The sequence below is a fragment of the Podarcis melisellensis genome, assembly GCF_964234715.1.
Source record: "Podarcis melisellensis genome assembly, chromosome: 2".
NCBI lineage: Eukaryota > Metazoa > Chordata > Lepidosauria > Squamata > Lacertidae > Podarcis > Podarcis melisellensis.
The window spans coordinates 28,205,950-28,227,061 of record NC_138529.1 but is presented as its reverse complement, the minus strand read 5'-3'; the positions used below and the strand labels follow the sequence as shown (position 1 = coordinate 28,227,061).

Below are 21,112 nucleotides of genomic sequence, written 5' to 3'. Positions count from 1 at the left end.
TACACACCCTCCTTTCCCAAATCCGTCCCAGAAAGTTGAGGAACCACCAGAATAGAAGTGGGGGATACACAGGGAGGGGGAGTTAAGAAAGGAGAAGTTTCATTGCAAAGTGACAAAGTATATCAGCTTGCTCTGGTACATTGCTCAGTATGGAAGCTTGTGATCAGGAAGCTAATGCCCTGGTCCTCATCTGGTTTCCGGCATAAAATGAAGACATTCTCTGCTCCAAATTCCTTGCAGTAAAGGAACAACTTCATTGGATGCAACCTATTGTCTGTTTATGTATGTGATAAAGGTAAAGGTACCCCTGCCCGTATGGGCCAGTCGTGTCCGACTCTAGGGTCGTGCGCCCATCTCACTTAAGAGGCCGTGGGCCAGCGCTGTCCGGAGACACTTCCGGGTCACGTGGCCAGCGTGACAAAGCTGCTCTGACGAGCTGGCACCAGCGCAGCACACGGAAACGCCGTTTACCTTCCTGCCGGAGCAGTACCTATTTATCTACTTGCACTTAGGGGTGCTTTTGAACTGCTAGGTGGGCAGGAGCTGGGACCGAAAGACGGGTGCTCACCCCGCCACGGGGATTCGAACCGCCAACCATGCAATCGGCAAGCCCTAGGCGCTGAGGTTTTACCCACAGCGCCACCCGCGTCCCTTATGTATGTGATACTGCCTCATATAATAACCATATAGAGAAAACCATGTAGCTCTTCCTTTTCATAATTTGGCATGGTAGAACAGATAAGGTGAAACAAAGGCCAACGCTCAAGAACATATTTGGCACCATAGGCCAACACAACAAATGTGCTGAAGGCACTTTGGTGCAGCCAGCTTCTGATATGCACAGTCTAACTCCAAGCATTTCCTAATCCATACTTACAAAAGCCATGCTAGATGCCAACTGGTAATGTTTAGATTCTGTACATGCCCCTTGTCTTCTTTTCTTGATACAGAGTCCTTTAAGATTTTCTTCCAATTTATTCCTTTGAAATGACATTTTTATCAAAGTATCTCTCTCCACTTGAATATACTTAAATGTATTTTATATTGGGTTTGCTTATTGCTGTACATTGCTGTTCATTTCTCATGTTCCATCTAACAAACCTTGGATTGTTGCCAAAGAAAACTACTGGGGAGAGTGAGGGAGAATTATTATTTTTAAAATAATAAAATAAATGCTGTCTAGCTTTGTAATCTTGTTGTGATTTGTTTCCAGAGGTTGGGCTGCTGCAAATTGTTTTTGCATGGCAATATTATTTGGCATACTTTTTTTTCTGGACTGATAGGGACTAAGTGTGCCCTTTCAGTCTTTATTGATATGTCTTTCTGTTGTGAACTGGGAGGTTCTGATAACCAATCTAAAAGAAATGTTCTTCCTTGAATTCCTATTGGTCTAGAACAAATTTAACAGCTACCATGCCCCTTTTCTCAGTGGTAACCAATGCCTGGTCTCTCAGGCTACAGTACCAACTGATTAGCAGCACTGTTTTATATCAGCAGAATTTTCATCATGGCATGAATAATAATTTCAAAGGATGTCGTCATGAAAGCAAAACAGCTGAGCTGAGTGAGTGCTTGGTTTGAAAACTGCAGGCCTGGCTCTGAAAATCCAAAGTACACCTTTCTCTGCACAGAAAGCCAACTCACATTTGACATTTAATATGTACATTTTCATGCCGTTACACTTCTGCCTAATTGTTTTCAGCAGCCATTCCCAAAATATGAGCAGCATCAACTTCTTGCAATTGAGTGTTCTTGCTTCCTTAAATAACGGGGCAGAATCTTTACGATCCCCTAGCTGCTCAGGCCCTTGACAGGAAGAAGTACAGGATCTCCACATGTTGTCTCCAATTTTGAATTATACCTTCTGTGTTTACACTTCCCTGCCACATACTTTATGGAGCCTTTTATTCATAAGGAATTATGCAGAAGTTGCACTCCTTCCATCTAAACAGAAGAAAGCCTTGGAGACAAGTGTAAAAATGGTCCTGTACTAGGGATGAGCTTGCGGGTTCGTAACAGCAGCCACAAGATTCAAATATATCTGCTGTGACAAGCCATTTATATGAGCTTCATAAATTTACGTTGCTGTTTAAGAAAATGGGGTATTCATTTGCTTTCTGTGAGAACTTGTAGCCTGAATGAGACAAGACAAAAACAAATAGACCTTTTCAAAAGAGTGAGTAAAGAATAGGTTTTGGAATATTTGTCAAATAACGGATACGGTTTATCAGCCATAGGCTTAAAATGTGCATTTTAAAATAAATGTCCCGAGTGAGTGGATTTCATTGCCAATATCATTTTTGCAATTGATCTATGTATACATCTGCATTCAAGCAGTGCATTCCAGTTGAATTCCCTGTCATTTGTCAATGAAAAATTATCTGCATTAGATTGCCTGTGTAGACATTTTATCATATTTATTTTAATTGGTTAAAAGAAACAACTGAGGTTTTGATCACTTGATAGCCCTGGGGCCCAGTGGTGGATGATGTGCATTTCAGAAGGTAATGAAGTGTATAAGAACAGAAAAACCTCATCTGCCCCTTGCTGGTTTTGGTCAGATTGCATGGGCTGAAGGGTCCCTATTCTGGTTGAAATTAGCAGGCATTTGGAATCGCAAGAAGCCTTTCTTTGCCATTCTCCTGTTGTATTCATTTTTTTATTATTATTTAATTGGCAGATTCCAGAAGAACATGATTTGGAGAGCCAGGTCCGCAAAGAAAGGGAGTGGCGGTTTCTGCGCAATGCCAGAGTTCGAAAGCAAGCACAGAAAATCATCCAAAAAGGTGGTCAACTTTTTCTCCCTTACCCACCCCACTTTATACGTCTCCTGGCACCAAGGAGAATGCTTATCCACTCTTTACATGGGGCCATGAAGAAGAACACTGTTCATAAACCATTTGTTTGGCCAGTGTTGACCTCTTTAGTGTGAGCTTCTGCTCACAACTTCAGCTTGTTTTGTTGTAATGGGGTTGTTTGCTTTTGAGAGTTAGTCTTTTTCTCCTTGGGCAAAGCACATGCATGTGAAGTCAGCAGGCTGCTAGTTACAAGAGTCTGGGAGACACTCTGCTCCGATATTGCCAGTATGATTTGTGGTTGTCCCACTGTTTCCTAACCCAGGAATTTAGGAGCCACACAAGGATCACTGCCATGGAATATCTGAATGAACAAGGCTGTTCTCTGCTCCTGACTGTTTCCTGACTAACCCAGGAGTTTCAGTGTGCTCCAGTTATATTGTTTTCCTGGGGTGGCAGGTGCTTTCCCTACAAATTGTAGCCCCTTCTTCCTATTGTGTGCCTGTGTTTTCAACAGGTATTTTAGTCAGCTTTTCACTACATTCATGCCACTTTGCATCACCAAGGTCTGGTTTTTAATGTGAGCCGAGAGAGTTACAGACAGACAGACAGACAGACAGACAGACACACACACACACACACACACACACACACAGAGGGAGAAGACTAATGTGTCTCTCTCAGCAGCAGGACACTTGCCCTCCAACCCCATCTCCTCTTGCGTCCTGTGTACATGCTCCTCTTTGCACGTATGTTGCGTGGGTGCATTAGTTTAGTAGTGGTTAGAATTAATTAGCTAATTCTCCCTAACCCAGGAAATGTGCATGTTGTAGCTGAGCTATTCCCCACTGACATTCGAAGCATGTGCATATTTTGATTGTGTGTGCGTGCTCAGTAATCCTTATCCCCATGTTAAGATCTGTGCATAAATGTAAGTAAATCTGCACATGTAATTCTATTGCTGCTGTCTAAAGGTGAGATTCCGGGGGTAGGTGGGGGGTGCGTATGTGAAACATGTGTCTACCAAGGAAGCTTGCTAACACTGAATGCTAGTAGCAGAGCTTTTGGACAGTCAGAAATGGCATGCCCCACCAAAAGCAAAATATTCGAGATAAAACGAATTGCTCAAAGACGTTGAACATATGCTGCTGAACATAGCCAGGCTTTTCTTCCTTCCAGTAGAGTTTAGATGGATGCGGCAGCTTGTTTACAAGAGATGGAGTTGCAGGCGAAATGCCAGCATTTTCACCTTCTCCAAAGAGCAGCGTCAGAGTTTGATAGGTGTCTAATACTGCTGGGGTTTCCAGCAAATTAGCTTGTGATCTGCAAGAGTCTGCTGTATCCCCTTCACATTCACAAGGCACCTAAAGAGTTTCAGTATCCTTTGGTTTTATGGGGCCCCATAAATGATTGTTTATTCATATCCTGTCATGTTTCTGCAATGCTTTTTTATGTGTGGCCTCTTTTACACTTACAGCTTCTTTCCCTTCATATACATTGGACTCACGTTTCATCAGCATATATATTCAGTGCTGTACTGAAAGCGCATCTTGCTTATTTATAACTCTTTATTCATTTACGAGGCGGCAGTCAGGCCGTGGGCTTTATTGTTTAATGACAGAGGATATTTGAATTCCCTGTATCTTGCTGAAGTGGCCCCTTAATTTTGCATAGCTGTGGTTAGAATTGACATTTCTACTCTTTCTGCAGCTTGGTTGGCCAGTGAATAAGAGCAAATTTGTGCTGTTCACCTATACTGCCATTTTCAGCGTGACTCAAGATTGCTCTCACCAGGGATGAGAAAATTTGGGGGGACTTTCCGTCTACAGATGTCAGCTGGGGAAAGATTAGTGTGAAATATTAATCTGTCGAGAGAGATGGTCTGTCTCTCACATATAGCTCAGTCCTTTGAGACCTAGTAGGCTTGAGTCAGCAGAGAAGAGAGCCTTACATTTTTAATTTAAAGGAACAATGCATACAACTCTGCAAACAGTTAAGGATGCCAGTTTCAGAATTTTATTTTGCATACTCTTAGCAGCGGTGGAAACACTGGAGGATTTTTTTGATGCTGTCCATTTTGGAAATCTGCCTCCACTTACCTGCAAAAAACATTTTGTCACAAGAATATAGTCAGATTTGCTTTACACCTGAACTCCAGAAAATGATATTCTTGTGTGAACTTGCCATTAATATTTGGGGGCTTTGAGCCCTATTTAAGAATGAAACTTCGGCTCTTATCGTAGTTGCGCATTATATTGTAAACGTATCTCTTTTTTCACCTGCCCATTCAGCCTTTATTGGCATAGTGCAATAAGTATTTAACGGGGCACAAACATTTTGCCTGCTTAATCCAATCTGCTCTCGTCTTAACCTCCTTAGAGCGCTGCTATCAAAATCTGAAAAGATTTGTGATATCTCCAATTTGTCAGGAATGCAATGCAATGTCAGGAGAGGCTATCAAACAGTGAAGACAACTTGGCAGTCTTCCCCTGTGCTCTCACACAGAAAATAGACATGTAATGCAGGAGGGAATCAAGTACAACAGTTGGGCACTTGCTGAGTGATGTTTTCATTTTCTGTGTGGACCGAGGACAAATAAAGATAGCCTGGACAGAAACAGGGTGGGTTCCCTCCTTTAATTTGAGGAGACCAGGCATAGCATATTTCAAGAACCTCCTTTGCAGAATACTAAATTATGTACATTCAATGTAGTCTTGCGTATCAGAATTTATTTTTTATGATTATGAATATTTATTACATTTCTACCCCGCTCTTCCTCCCAAAGGAACCCAGAGCAAACAAAAAACACACCAAAGTGCTAAAACAATATAATAAAAATAAAACATATTTATAAGCAATTTAAAATATTTTAAAACATAAAGCAATCACATATCCTTACAGCTTAATAATTTTAAATTTGCCATGAACAGTCTTTCAGCAATCAGGTACTTGGGTAAACAGGAGTATTTTTAAGTCCCTACTGAAAGTTACTAATGAGGGAGGGAGATGTTCCTCCCGAGGGAGGGCATTCCACAAAGAGAAAACCACTAGCAGGAGAAGGCCTTCTCATGAGTTAATGCCACTCAGACAGCATATATTGGCAGTCCTACTGATAGGACCTTTCCTGCCAGTCTTAGGGCTCAGGGTGGCTGGCATTTTGAGAGGTCCTGATACCACTATTCATGTTTTCTCTCTCTTCCTTTTCCCCCTAGGTATTTCACGACTAGATGATCAAATCTTCCTGAACAGGAACCCTGGCATGCCGTCAGTGGTCAAGTTTCACCCATTCACCCCATGTATAGCGGTGGCTGACAAGGACAGCATCTGGTAAGGCACTGGCATTTTAAACACCCTTGAGCTGGTGCCCTGTTCTTGCTGCTAAGCAAAAGCCTCATACATTCAGTCATCTTGTTGTGCCTGGATTTGTTACAGACCCTGCTAATAGAATTTCAGCCTTATTACTTTCTCTGTGGAAGCCGGAGGTGTAATGAAGAGACATTAATCAAAAGTTGTTAAATACTCAAAATGGGGTGGGTGGGCTGGAGGAATACATTTGGTTTGGAGCCAGTGTATAGAATAACTTTTTTTTTATCCTGGGAACTTAAATCCACTTGGAACCTGAATCCAACTTACCTATTTGTTTCCCTCCCCCCCCCCCGCCTTTCCCAGTTTTTGGGATTGGGAAAAGGGAGAAAAGCTGGACTATTTTCACAATGGGAACCCACGCTACACAAGGATCACCGCCATGGAATATCTGAATGGACAAGACTATTCTCTGCTCCTGACTGCTACAGGTGGGTATGGCCTCATTATTTTTTTTAAGGGAGGGCTAAGAAAGTGTTTTCTGTTCTGTCTATGGACCTCATCTTGCATTTCAGTCACACAGAGGTGTATTGTTATACATGCTTCCTTATTTTATTCATCTGATTTAGTAAAGGGACCACCTTTTAATAAAGGTTGTATTTTTTTGAACCAAGAGTGAAAACTTCCATAGCCTTTTATTTTGCACTTTCTTCAGTGCATCCTGCCAACAAACTTATTGAGTCACTCACAAAACTCTTCAAGCACACTGGAGCTTCTCTGTTTGAGAATCTCCCTGTGAGCTGTCTCTCACCATGTCTGTTGCCCTCACCTTCATTTCATCCCAAGTTCGGAAAAAGCTTTGGGAATCGGGACAGTCTAGCACTAGCCTGTTCCCTCATACCAGTTTTTCTCATCCTGACGTCAGGAATCCTAACCACCAGTTTTAACCCCTGTGCACTTTCTTTGGCCATCACAACTCCAGAGTAATCCTCTGCTCCATAGGACTTCAGGCCGGGTTAACAGTTAAAGTAATCTCCAGAGACCATTATTCTTGCAGGGTGTGTCTTCAGGAATATTGTGCTATGTGACAATCCCTTCCAAAAGCAGCATTATTTTGTGCAGTCTATTGCCCAGCATATTTTTCCTAAGCATATCATTGTTGTGCTAGTGAACAACACTAATGTTGAGTGCATAAGCAAGACTCCAGGCTCCCATGAACTCCAGGCTCCCATGAACTAAGTATATGATACAGTTAATGAATAAAGCTTTGTCCATAACAAGCAGGAAGAAGCTGAACTACTGAGTCTATCTTCATTAACCATGTTTGAATACTGCTGCTATCACCAATTTAGAGAGACAGAGACTTTAAAAAAACAAAAAAACTGCATCAAAACAGCACTTCAGACAAATTTGCTTGGAAGGATACAGTTAATCCCATTTATTTATTACAGTGACTACTGAAACAGATATATTAAGGCAAAATGTTTTGGCTTCTGCCTTCTGTGGCTCCCTTTGACTCTCGTGTCAGTCAAAGAGTGCTGTAGTCATCTTACCACCTTGACTATAGCACCCTTGATTTATATGAGAGCTGGTGAAGAAAGTGGAAGCTGAAATGTTTTGCTATAATACCTCCATTTCAGTAGTCCCTCTACAGATAGATATGGGGATGGTGGGGAGTGAGCACGGTACTATTTTTAGATTAGAGCATCTTCAATGTTCCTGTCTAGTCTCAAGTATATATACTAATAAAACATGTGCTGCTATATGCTGTTGTAGCAGCAGCAGCATAAAGTGCTGTTTTCCCTGTTTCCTTAAACAGCTGGATTTTTTTTATTGCTGTAGTGTTTGACTTAATAAGGAAAATTGGGCCAACGGACTATGATACAGCTAAAGCATTACTCCCATAAACAGTGGGGGGAAATGTTTGCTGAATGACAAGAGGGAGCAACAAATAAGATGAAGGTTTGGAGAAATAAGGTGCTGCAAGCAGACTGGTCTTAAAGATTGCCATGCCAGGCTAGAATCATTCATAAGATCCTTGCTCATTTTCAGGGGGAAAACACACTAAAAGAACACTTCGAGGAAATGAATAAAATAGAAAGCCATCACAATCTTTATATTACATGTTATCCAGTTTTGTCATAATGTGTGCCTCTAATTTAAAATCAAAAGGAGCTTCCTGTATGGTACCTATATGTTTTGCCCATAGGGCAAATAATGGTTTGGGAGAATATTTCTTAGGAAAGTGTTTCATGGATAAAACTTTAACCTACCTACCTTAATGCTGCAACGCAACCTAGATCCTTTCCCCCTGCCTTTAGTGGCTACTGTTACACCAATGGGAGATCCAGTCCCCATCTCTTCTTGTAATATAACTCTCAGTGGGTGTTTCCACATTGCAGTTATTGGAAACTCTGTGTTGCTCCTGCAGGGCACATACAGTCTCATCCTCATCAAAATGCAACCCCATATTATTTCCCCCTATTTAATCCAGATTGATTGTTTTTCCTCTCCTTTTTTTAACCTATCAGAATTTCCACAGAACAGGTAAATCCAGATTAAATGGGGGGAAATGTGGGGTGGCATTTTGATGAGAGCAGTTTTGTGTGGATGCTGCAGAACTGTTACATTCATGGACAGCATAGAGTACACAGTAAGATGCTATTTGCACCCAGCGATCGTCCAATTCAAAATCAAAATTACCCTTCTGAGCTGAATTGCCTTATAGTTTTCTTTCTGTCACTCCTTCAAGATGATGGTGCTATAAGGGTGTGGAAAAACTTTGCTGACCTGGAGAAGAACCCAGAGATGGTAACGGCCTGGCAGGGCTTGTCAGACATGCTACCAACAACACGCGGTAGGTATGACCTAGCATTCTATCTAGATTTGAAGGGGCAAAAGTAGTTTGCCATCATTTGGAACAGGGTTAGGTAACATGGAGTGGTCTTCACTGTCTATAGTAATACCTTGTTAACAATGTTTTGGTCTTGATGGAGCCGGTGAGAAATTTCTGCCCTGCAATACTTTAAAAACAAATAATAAATGTAAGATTAAGCAGAGATGCCAGATGGGGAATAGATGCAATCTTTTTCATAGTGCTGAACAGAGGAGTACAGGTGAGTTCTCTTCCTGGACTGCGCTGGAGTTTCATCACTGGAGGTCAGATCTAACTTTTTTGCTTCTAGATAGAGAATTGTTGTGTGAGGCTTTTCTAAGCACTGCCCTTCCTTGGACTCATTATTGCAGCTGGTTTCCTCCTCTCACTTTGGGGTTTTACCCCAAAAACTCACCTCTTGCCACTATCCTTTTTTTTGTTTGTTTGTTTGCTTGTTCCCTTTTGCCCCAGCTCTGCATGCTTCCCATATTACCTTGCTCAGCCTGCCTTGACTTGGGCACACCGCTTGCAGTATTTCCTGCTGTTCATTGTGGAGGGAGGATGGAAAGTCAAGTGAAAACGTCACATTTACAAGATGGTAGTGCAGATAGATTTGAGTGTCCCGAACATGTTGAGAATCCAGGCAGGGTTAGGTGTCAACAAGAAACCCATCACTTAACAAGCCCGGCTGAGAGACTGAGGTGCAGTGTTAGGTGACCAAAAAAAACCACTATACCAGATGGGATAATGAAGGATACTTGCTCTGCTTCCAAGACACGAGGAGTCATTAATGCTCTGACAGTTCTCATTTCTGAACCTGTGCATCTCAGCACTGAAGCCTGACAACCGCTTATTCGAAAACTTCCTGTTGCTAAACCAGCACTTTGCATTCCCTTTAAAATATTTGTGCTGGCATAGCTAGTAAGTGATAGTGGTTTGACACGTCAAAATAAAAATCTCTGCCCTTTGAACATTAAGAATTTTACATTTCAGTAGCGCTGCCTACATGTTTTCCTTTAATGTCCTCTTCCTCCCTCACATTGCCCTGCTTTTCCTGTATAATGTGCCTTCTAGCTATTCATTGGAATTCACAGACGATGCCTCACTCAGATCTTAAAACTTTGACAGACCTTCCTCTGGTTCTTTCCATGGAAAGAATATTACGGTGATTCTGTTCCTCTTCCTTTTGGGCCAGGTAGCCTGAAATTTGAGGTGCAGCTGCTGCAAACCCAAGCTTCTGTAATGTGCACAGAACCGATCATAAAGTATGGGAAGTTAGATGTCTGCTGTAAACATTGCTGTGAGTGAAATCCTGCCATTTACAGGAATATTGTCAATAAGAGCAATGGGGAAGCAGCTAAAAGATGCTTATCTTGCGGTTCTTGTATTCCCTCTGCTGCCTTGGGTGGAGAGTAGAGTACCAAAGTCAAATCTTGTTGATCTCTCCAGGTCTTGTCTTCACAGTCCCTTTACCAAGCTTTAAAGCTTACTTGATGTTCATTAAGCACATGTCACCCTAAAGCATCTTGAAAGCACATATTTGAGAATCAGCATAGCCAGTGCTGGATTACCCAGTAGGTAGACTTAATATGTGCTGCTTGGGGCAAAGTAGGCACACCAAAAATATTAGCGTGGTGTGTGTGTGTGTGTGTGTGTATCAATCAAAACAAGCACTGAATTAGTCATCGTAGGAGAAATTAGAACTTTGTTAGACTTCCTTATGCTCCACTACACACTCTTCTCCCATTTTTCTGTTATTTTTATTACTTATCCCCACCGAAACCAATGAATTTATCCAGAATTTGCAGTCAGAAAATCTAGAAAGAAATTATCTTAACTTTAGCATACTTGTAAGGTTTGTGTCACACACACACACACACACACACACACACACACACACAGAGTTACATTAGCAAATAGTTCAAGTACAAATGCACTAAGCAAAAAGGCTAATTTAAATTGAATACGTATAAAGCAGCCAACCCCATCATCCCCAATCAGTGTGGCCAAGGCTTAGGGGTGATTGGAACTGTAGTGCAAAACATGTAGAGGGCACCAGTTTGCTGGAGGCTGATATTAATGATACTGTGTCCAACGCTGGCAATAATATTTGAGAGCTGGCTTTTGAAGTCCAAAGAAAGTGGGATAAATCCTGTGTTACATTTTGCTTCACAAAAATAGACAAGCAAAGTTCATAACTAAATTTTGAAAATATTCGTCTAAGACACTCATAGTCTGATAGCCAATGCATTGCTTCTCTCAACAATCAGTAAGTTAAACTGGAAATGTAGTTTTCTAACCCATGTAATTTTAGGTTACCAGACGTCCCCATTTCCCGGGGACAGTCCCTGGATTTACAAATCAGTCCCCATACAAAATCCATTGAAGTTGAAAGGTGTCCCCAGATTCATTGAAAAAAATCTGGTAACCTTAGTGTAATTCCTTTAAAGTAGGTGACGAACTTGTGGCCTTCCAGTTAATGTTGAACTTCAACTCCCATTAGCCCCTGCCAGCATGACCAATGGTTCAGGGATGATGGGAGTTGTAGTGTATCAACGTTTGCAGGGTCACAGGTTCCCTAATCCTGCTTTAAAAGGTTTAAGATAAGGCTATCACATGGACACAACTTGATATATATTTATGTACTCTGATACCTCAGTTCTGATGTTAATAGCCTATAAGCCCTTTGTTATAAATTCTGAATGAGAGTGACCGTTTTTGGCTAAAAATATACTCTGTTTAGCTATCATCTCTTCTCTTAAAATAATTCATTTTTATTGTTTTGAGTCACAACAAAAAAAAAAGTTTGAGGCTGAAGAGAAGTGGCATTTCATTGATTCAGTTCAATAAAATGTTGCCTTAACCCTTGGACTCCAGCAGAGGCTGGTGTGTGCAGTCAAATCCAATTGTATCCTTGGCTCTTCCTTTGAAGTGTCTGCCACTGCTGTTGTCTGTGGCTGCAGTTCAAAAGATGAGAAGACAAGAAAAACCTGCCCATGTAACAACTCCTTTTAAATAACATTCAGGCATCATAAAAAAATAAAATGTGTAAGAGTAATGAAAGCAGAGCCAACCAACATGTTGACATAAAAAATATACCCATGAAGCATTGATTTACAGATGCAGCCTAGTCTGGGTAATGGGCAATGGTTTGTTTTTTGATAGTAAAGATCAGCTGTTCCTGGTCATCCCCTTTTCACACTTTTCTATAGCATGAGCAAATGATTTCTGTAGAGAAGAGTTGCCCAGGTCCCTTGTGACTGTTGTTTCTGATTTCCACTATGGCTTGGATTTTCTCCCGGTAATTTCCTCACTATTTCGGTGAATAAGAAACAGCACTAAGGGAGAGTGATTGTGCTTCCTTTACAGAACTATTAAATTTCTCTTTCGGTCCTTGATTTTGTTACTACCTATGCATATTGCTGCGGGAATTAGAGGGTTAGTTAAATTCACTCTGTGCAAAGGTGCAGGGTGAATTAAATGAGTCCTCTGTAGAAATGAGATTGTTGTTAGAAGTGCTGGCCTTTGCTGTGGAGACTGCTGGTGCAGTTTGGCACAGGGCTGTAATCTGACTCCTGTCTCTCTGAGACCATTGTGCTTGTGGCCTCGATTTTCTGTATGGTGCTTCCTCTTCCTTCCTCTTTTTACATGCTAGTGGAATGATACCTGAATTTTAGCATCCTTTGCTGTTGGTTGTTTTTCCTCCATCTTTCTCCTCCATCTTCTAATCCTCAGTTGGTGATGTAATCATCTTGATGAAAAATGGGTCACTGACCTCACAAGGGGATTGAATGAACAGCAGGAGCAGAGGACACACTTAAAGGAGTGGGTGGACCTGACCTCTTTGTGCAAGCTTTCTCATTTGTGAAGAACAGGCTGGAGTGGATTAAGAGGGATGGAAGGAAAGGAATCTTATAAAAGTGTGTGTAATTCTCCAGCAAAACATTCATGTGCCTATATATAGGAAACTCAAAGGCTTCAGCTCTGTACTGACTTTGTTCTGCAACAGCAAACAGGTTTTTTCCTTAGCATTGGTTATGCCCTTTCCTGGCTTAAATCCACCAAATACATTCACTGTCCATCTAAAAGTTAAAGGATTAGGTCTAAGAAAGACAGGAGCAAATTTCACATTATGCAAAGTCGTAATATTTTGGATCATGTGAAGATTAGAACAGCTGTGTGAGCACTAGAGAATCAGGCAGGGGGTGGAGGGAACCACAGAATCTATGCACATTATTATGAGTCAGCTCTAGGTCGGTGCTGAATTGGTGTTGATATAATGACCATTTTAATGAAAGCACCCAGGCACCACCAGAAATAGTGCAGGCGCAGTTCATATTGTACCACTCCGAAGGAGGTGGGGGCAGTTGCTGAAATGAACATCCGAATAAATTCAGCACTTGGCTGTTTTGGCCAAGCAGATTTGTCATTCTGACTTGGTCTGTTCCTCATAGCAAGAGATGGACCAGGACTAAGCAAGCCCCTTAATTCTCCAGGATTTTCTTTGTGTGTGGAGTGGTTCTCTTTTAGATGGTTTTGTTTGCAGTTGAACCAGTGAGAAGGGTGACATGGGGAAATGTGAAAGATATAAATGCAGGGCAAGCCTTGTGCAAGTTAGTGCTTCAGTAGGTTACAGTCTCAAGGTGATTCCTGAGAGGATGCTACTCCCACAGGTGTCCGTTTTGTGGTTTCAGACACTATTTCAAAAGGTCCTGGTTTGTGTAGATTGCATGCGAGGTTTCACATGGAATAGGCAGAGTGACCTTTTTCTTTTCTTTTTTACAAAGAGGATGTTTAAGATGAGTGGTTTAACAGAAAGCATAATGCAGGCTCCTAGGTCAGACTGTAGACTGGTAGGGGAAGGACATGGTAGTTCACATCAGCATAACCACATCCTGTGTATTACCAGTTAGAATTAGGAAGAGAGAAGAAGAGAGTTTTGGATTTGATATCCCACTTTATCACTACCCTAAGGAGTCTCAAAGCAGCTAACAACCTCCTTTTCCCTTCCTCCCCCACAACAAACACTCTGTGAGGTGAGTGAGGCTGAGAGACTTCAGAGAAGTGTCACCCAGCAGCTGCATGTGGAGGAGCGGAGACGCAAACCCGGTTCACCAGATTACGAGACTACCGCTCTTAACCACTACACCACACTGAAGAGAAAGGAAAAGCAACAGCATAAGGAACATCTTTCCCTGAGGTCAGATAGGCAGTCCATCTAGCCAAGGAGAAAAAAGGTGGCATATAAATGTAAATAAATAAAGGACTCTGGCTGGTGCTCTCAGACTACCGTACAGAGCAAGTGATGCCTTACAATGGAGAGAATGGGCTGTCACCTCCAACTAGTGCATCTCTGACCTCTTTGCGGGCATCCATCACCACTGCTTTACTTCCTGCCAGTTTTGGGGCTTGTTTTAAAGGTGAGCCATGGTGTTTGAGAGTGGCCTTTGCAAGTCCTGCCCTGGGAAAGGTCAAGCAGGTTCTCTTTCTAGAGTTCCTTGGGCAAACCAAGGGCAGCTAGGCTCAGCATGTGCCTAAGCTGCCCTGTCCTTAACAACTGAGCTGCTGCCGCCACCCTGCAGCTCCTCTCATTATCCAGCCTTCTTCCTGATGACTTCAAATGAATCCCCTTGTACTGCTAATTTCCCCCACTTAAACAGTTGTTTGAGCAGAGTCCTCTGTAAATTGTCCTTCCTCTCTGAATGAGTGCTCATTAGCAAATCATTGAAGTGTGCTGCCTACTGTATTGTTTCACAGCTGAGCTGGTGGCTCAGTGAGGCCTGAGCAGCACATCGCTTAGCTGTTTGGATTCACCTCTCCCCTCACAGGGTGTTGGGTTTCTTTGTAGGTTTTTCTTTGGTGAGGGGTCATTTGGAGCGCAGCTTTCATTTCTCACTCTTCCACTGACAGCGAGGTGCCTTTCATTCTAGATAGAGTATAGCAGGGCCCTTCTGAGTGGGATTTGTGCACATGAGCAAAAGAAGACCGGTCTTGCTTTCCTCCTCATGGCTAATGGCTTCCTAGGATGGCTGCTGTGATCAACCTACTTGTCTTCCTTCCTTCCTTCCTTCCTTCCCTGAATGGAGGCCTCTCTGCCGCTACTGCTTCTCTCTAACTGTGTTCTTTTCTGTTCCTTTTGGGTTGCTTTTCCTAATCCTTTTTTTAAGATTTGTTTTGCTTTGGCTGACCAACTTACCCTTAGCATCAACCCCTTAATCCCTGTCTTCTCACAGGTCTGGCCCGAAGGGTTTCAATCTATCTTGACAGAAGTAAACAGGGAGGTGAGTGCTCTCTTTCCTCTTACCTACAATCAGCGCGGGAGGGGTGGTCCTTCTAATCATATGTGTTGTTGTTGTTTTTAAAATGGCATTCCTTCTAACATCTCCTGGGTCCTGTTAATTCTTGGAAGGCAGCTTAGCTTCTCCTGGCCTTCCCATTCCTTGCTTTGTATTGCTTGTCTGTACTATGCAAAATGTGGGCTTCTACATCTGATATTCTGTCAACATGGGCCTCAAGTGTCCACGTGGAAGAAAGGCAAAGGGAGGAGAGTCGTGCATTTTCCTTCGCTTCGGGAGCCTGATCACAAAATGTGGAAATTGTTTTCAAGATATGCAGAGGCAATATTGTTCTGTGATCACTTTATACAAGGATCGCGGCAGGCCAGCCATGCTCAGGGTACAGCAGCTTCTCGGCCACCACCATTACTCTTAAACAGTTCAAGAGATGGCCTGGAATGTTTGAGCATCTCTTCGTGAAATGCCTCTGTCTTTGTTGACTGCTACGTTTCTTTGATTTGTAATTATGGGATGCTGAGTGGAAGTAAATGGCAGGTGTGACCTTGTTTCAATCTGGAAAGTTGGTTTCCGCCTTTGGCAATTAATTGTCTGGAAAAGGTTTTGAACATTTCCAACCTACAGTAAAGCATGTATTTAGCTCTTTAGACTGAGACTGAGAGGAAAAAACCTGTGGAGGGATGGGACTTGAAATCCTTCTCTGTTGCTTCAGCTTTTGAGATAGTGACAGATGGCTGGCACAACAGGACATGGTATGTGTGGTATGTGTCAGAAAGCTGATGTAATCTTCTTAGGCGCTCTATGAATTATTAATATTCACTAGTTGATAAGGGCTGGAATGTGTCTGCAGTGATTAGCAGAACAAAGGTGGCTGTGTGTTCTGTGATTCAGGCTTCTCTTAGGTTGGGGCCTTTAAACTTTCTCTGGTTATTGGGAGAGGAACATGCAAATACAGTGGATTACTATGAGCATCCCATCTTTTGTAGAAACTTGCTGGCAAGCTGACAAAGCTAAAATTAGGAAGGGTGGAGGCTGAAGGGGTTTCCTTTTGATAGGCTGAGCACCAGACCAGCTTGTTGCAACCACTATAGAGAATCAATACTGATGATGCTTTGGAAGCAACAATCTGTCAGGAGCACACGGATAGATAGCTCCGCTTCAGAGCCAGCCTGGCACACCTGTTGAGGTCTTTGAGAACACATTTCTTTCTGTGAGGAGCTGGAGAGTTTCAGAGCGGCAAAATGACTGCAAAAAGCACAGAAATATTTGCTCCAGATTATAAAGTGCAAAGACACTGCCATCCCATCTGATAAATGTGACTAAACTTGTCTCTGATTCATTATTCTATGTCAAATGTAACAAAAAAGTGAGAAAAGGTCCATTTGGGGATGTGAGATTGCCAGCCAATAGTATCTATCACAATAGCATAACCATGTGGTCCAGCCTCATTTCTCCTCACTCACTGGATGATGGCTAAAGGTAATGCAGAGCTGTCTGTAAATGGGTTTGCTTTTTTGTTGTTGTTCTGATATTTGAAGGAGTTTAGCAAATGTGGTAAATGTGTCCTGGACAGTTGTTGGATCCTCTTAGGCTATCCTCCATCTTGCCTCAGTCTCACAACTAACAGAAAGTGTGCTCCAGACCTCCCACCCCTGCTTCCCACAACCTTGGAAATTTACCAGGGAAATACCACTGCATCAATTGCTTCTGGGAAATGAATGCATTCTAAGGTCCAAACCAGCCTTGACCTGGAAGAACTGTGATTAGGATCTTTTGTAGTTTATTTGCTAATTAGCAGTCCCATGGGGCTGCTTTGAAGAGTGGGGAAGTAGTACTCCAGGAGAAAGAGATTTATTAAACACTATCCCATGGCTTTTTCTCCAATGTAGTTCTTCTCCTATCACTATTAGCTTAGGGGGAGAGCTACTGTCCACGTCTGTCTTCTCCACCCCAGTCATAGCAGACTTTATGTAAGGAGGGGGGAGTTTGCTTTAGGGGTAGGGTATGGAAGGAAAGAATTACAAATCTCCCTGAGCACCACTTCCACACTCTTCAAAGCAGTCCCATGAGTCTGCTGATTAACAAAACAAAAGCCACAAAAGACATTAGTAACAGATTTCCCTGGTCAAGTCTGAGGGTCTTATTCCCTTCAATCTGACACTTAAAGTAAGCAGTGCTTAAAAATCCAATTTATAATTAAATAAATGTTTAAATCAAAGAAGCTCCAGGCAAGGCCTGGGGTGGGATTAGGAGCTTCCCCCAGCCCAGGAGCTCATAAAAGTTATCAGGTCTTGTACCTTTTTTTTTTTAAGTGTAAGGGGTGAGAAAGTTGGAGGGATGAAGTTGGGGGGGGGCAGGAGTAGAAGCAGGGCAGAGAACAGAAATACTACTAAGTAAGGAACACAATAAGGAGTTTTGTTTTTGTAAGGGAGACATTTTGAACTTAAAAGGCAGTGTTAAAGCTCCATCTAGGAGAGACCTTAGTAACTCTGCTTTGTGGGGCGGAAAACTGCATGTCATGCCACATTTGTGCTGTATCAGAACCAGCATCCAAGTGCATTCATTATCCACCATGATATGGATGAGGCAGAAGGAGTCTCATGAGGAGGTGATGTGTTATTCTTTTTAAAAAGGCAGTAGGTGAATCCCAGCATTGATTGGTCTGTGGGATTAACTTATGTTGTGCCTCTGTAGTCAGAGACAGAGCATGATGCCTTGAGAGAGGTCAGGTCTTTTATGAAAATAAAGTAATTAGGGGAGCAGCAGCTCTATTTTGAGGCACTTTTCACTTGGTAAATTAAGGCTCCCGGTGTTCTAGAGAGTCTTCTTTTGTCATTTGGGTGATGCTTGGCACAGGAGTGTCACTTGAAGGGGCATTTTCAGGAATTAATGAATAATGAGGTAATGCAGCCTCCCCACTGCTGCCTGGAAATTAAAACAGGGACATGGCTCATTTATCAGCCAGGAGGGGGCGGGCGGTGTATAGAAGATCAGCTTTCCTTTTCTTGGATACTGTTGTGTTGTGGCCTGTGCACACATTTCTGAACTAATCAAAACGCCAGTTAGACAAAGACTGTGATACAGCAGTGATTTTGGGAGAGGGGATGGGGGGGGGGAACATGATTTAAATAGAATGTATTTGGAATGCAGCTGTTTCTGATGCCAGGGTTCTTTGCTGAAACATATGCAGGGAACTATTCCACTGAGATGCATCTCTGACTTTGGGGGAATCCTACAAGGAAAGTTCCAGTGTCTGACATATTTTAAAAATATCCTTCCATATCATGCAGAACTGCTAGTCCTTGCGTGAAGAAGCCAAGAGGAATTATTTTTAAAATTAGCTTTTTGCCATGTGTCTTATGCACTCAACTTTATGTACAGTGGTACCTCGAGTTAAGAACTTAATTTGTTCTGGAGGTCTGTTCTTAACCTGAAACTGTTCTTAACCTGAAGCACCACTTTAGCTAATGGGGCCTCCTGCTGCCGCTGCACCGCCACTGCACGATTTCTGTTCTCATCCCGAAGCAAAGTTCTTAACCCAAGGTACTATTTCTGGGTCAGCGGAGTCTGTAACCTGAAGCATATGTAACCCGAGGTACCACTGTAATGCTTTATGGAAATAAGGTGGAAGTTCTTTTACGAGGTGTTTGAGAATATGTCGGCTGTCATGAACCTTGCCTCTTTGGGAACAAATTGTGGCAGTAGGCTCCTCATGATTTCCTCATGAGCACATAGCAGCAAGCTCTCTAGTACCTGAGCAGTACCTTGCATCATGAGCCCTGTGGGAATGTCATGGAGGGGATCGTTGGATCTGGGGGAGCTTCACTACATCATGATCAGAAACCACAACAAATATTAAAATGCTAACAAATGCAATCAAACATCATCAGCAGATAGATGTTAAACCAGCTGTAACACAAAACACACTGGAAAGCAAAAAGATGCTGAGTAAAGACCATCAAATCTAGCACCACATGAATGGATAAGGGGAGGAAAACAACTGAAGCATCGCTGCTGAGAGAGCCCTATTGCCAGTAGGCACCCTCCTCACCTTCAAAGATAGGGGTATCCAGAGAGAGGCTTCTGACAAAGATCTTAAACAACCAGTTTCAAAGGTTGGTTTGTGTTGTGTTGTGTTGTGCTGCTGTGTGTGTAAAATCAGGAGATAAATAAATAACTATGTAAAGACAGTTCACAACATGCGAGGACATTGCTTAGAAGAGGAAGGGATGGCGTTTGTGCATTTGAGTTGTACAGCAGAGGAACGTTTAGCATATAAGGAAGTGAAAGAGCAATAATTTCTATTGGCGTTACTAGTCCTCTTCAGTCGGTGGCTGTGACGCTTATGCTGCCACACTTCGCACTGTGCTTGCAACTATGGATGCATTTTCACATGAACAAATACTGTTATTTGAGTGCTGAAAAAATGTAATATCCTTGCAACAGAGAGCACTGTTTTGCAAACAGGCATTTGGACTCCTGGAACAAATAAGAAACAACTAATTGCACACAGAATTTATTGTTTGCAAGAACATTGTTTGGAAAGGCTCCAAAAGATCTGTCTTCTTGACTCTGTGCCCCACATCCCCCAATCCCATGGAAAGGTTGGTTTTCTTTTTTTAATTAAAATGAAATCAAGAGTCGTCAACAAGCCTCTGATCTGCAAGACGCAAGGAACCTGAGATGTAAACATGAGTCAATAATGTTATGATAGTTCCCTCTTTGAAAACCACCAGAAACCTCAGGCCTACTTTAATAAACATTAGTTTGCCCTGAAGTGGGTAATGCACACAAGCTACTTTGCTCATCATCATGTAGCATTTTCTATTAGCATTTCATAGCTTTCTATATATTTATGCACTTATGAATGAGTTAGATTTAATGCAAAGGGCGGCTGTCTCCATAGATCTTTTTTTGCTTTTCATGTCTCATGAATGGGTTTAAAAACACATCTTAAACACCTCAGATTCTGCTTGTCTGCTGCAATCCTTTGAGAGTGGAGGGATGCTGTGCCATCCTAGTTCTCAGCACATGGGCACCCTCTGGTGGCAAGAGCTACATAAACCTCCATGTCACTACATGGAGGAAGAGCGTATTGTATACTCTGTCAAGGGCCAAAAAGGGTTCCACTGCTTCCTTATATTGTAAAATGGTTGTTATCACTGATGGCATCGTTTGCCTGGAACTATGTGGGAACAGGCCAGGTCACTTCCTCTTGAGCATAGTTGCCAAGGAAGTTGTCAAGATTTAGTGAAGCAGCTGAGAATCCAGAGCACACTACTTACAGAGGAAGGCAGTTCTCATAAAACACAAGTGACTGGGGAAGGAGACAAAAGGCAAATAAGCATATTGAGAAGCAATATTTGTCATTACCTGCTAAAGATTCAGCAGAACCCCCATTGCTCAGACAGTGACTGCTTCCATTTTTATAGAGCAGCATAAAGAAGGGAGTCCTTCTCACCCATTTGCAGAGGCTTACATTTTTCATTAGTCTTCAGGAAGAAATCTGTATATCGTCCACTAAAGAGTAGAGTCTTGTTCATTCCACACAGTTAAACCTTTCAAGAGAGCCAACTCCTTTTACGTGATGTATGATGAACATTCTTTTTGTGCTTCCCTTCCCACAAAGGAGAGAGAATTACTTTATTAACCCCATTTCACAGTTGTAAGAAGTGAGACTTGGGCAAGAACAGATGTCTTACTCAAGGTCAGTCAGACTATGGCAGAGCCAGGAATTTAAATCCTTCCTCCTTTATTTAGCATTCTGTTCACGAGGCAGTTAAATGTTGAACACTTTATTTTGTGTTCTGGGAAGATGTGAGAGCAGAATAGCTCCACACCTCCAT

At 42.3% G+C, this 21,112-nt stretch overlaps 1 protein-coding gene across 2 annotated transcripts in view; it reads left to right on the top strand.

The window, feature by feature from the left end:
- Nucleotides 1-21,112, top strand: part of RPTOR (regulatory associated protein of MTOR complex 1) — a 302,464-nt gene that overhangs the window by 258,774 nt on the left and 22,578 nt on the right. Inside the window, exons 25-29 of one of the 2 annotated variants that reach the window (XM_081899558.1) lie at nt 2,681-2,786; nt 6,008-6,122; nt 6,465-6,589; nt 8,851-8,955; nt 15,207-15,254. In XM_081899558.1, the coding sequence (XP_081755684.1) occupies nt 2,681-2,786; nt 6,008-6,122; nt 6,465-6,589; nt 8,851-8,955; nt 15,207-15,254 (499 nt within the window). The remainder of the gene's footprint in view (nt 1-2,680; nt 2,787-6,007; nt 6,123-6,464; nt 6,590-8,850; nt 8,956-15,206; nt 15,255-21,112) is intronic. The other variant, XM_081899559.1, reaches the window with a different exon arrangement.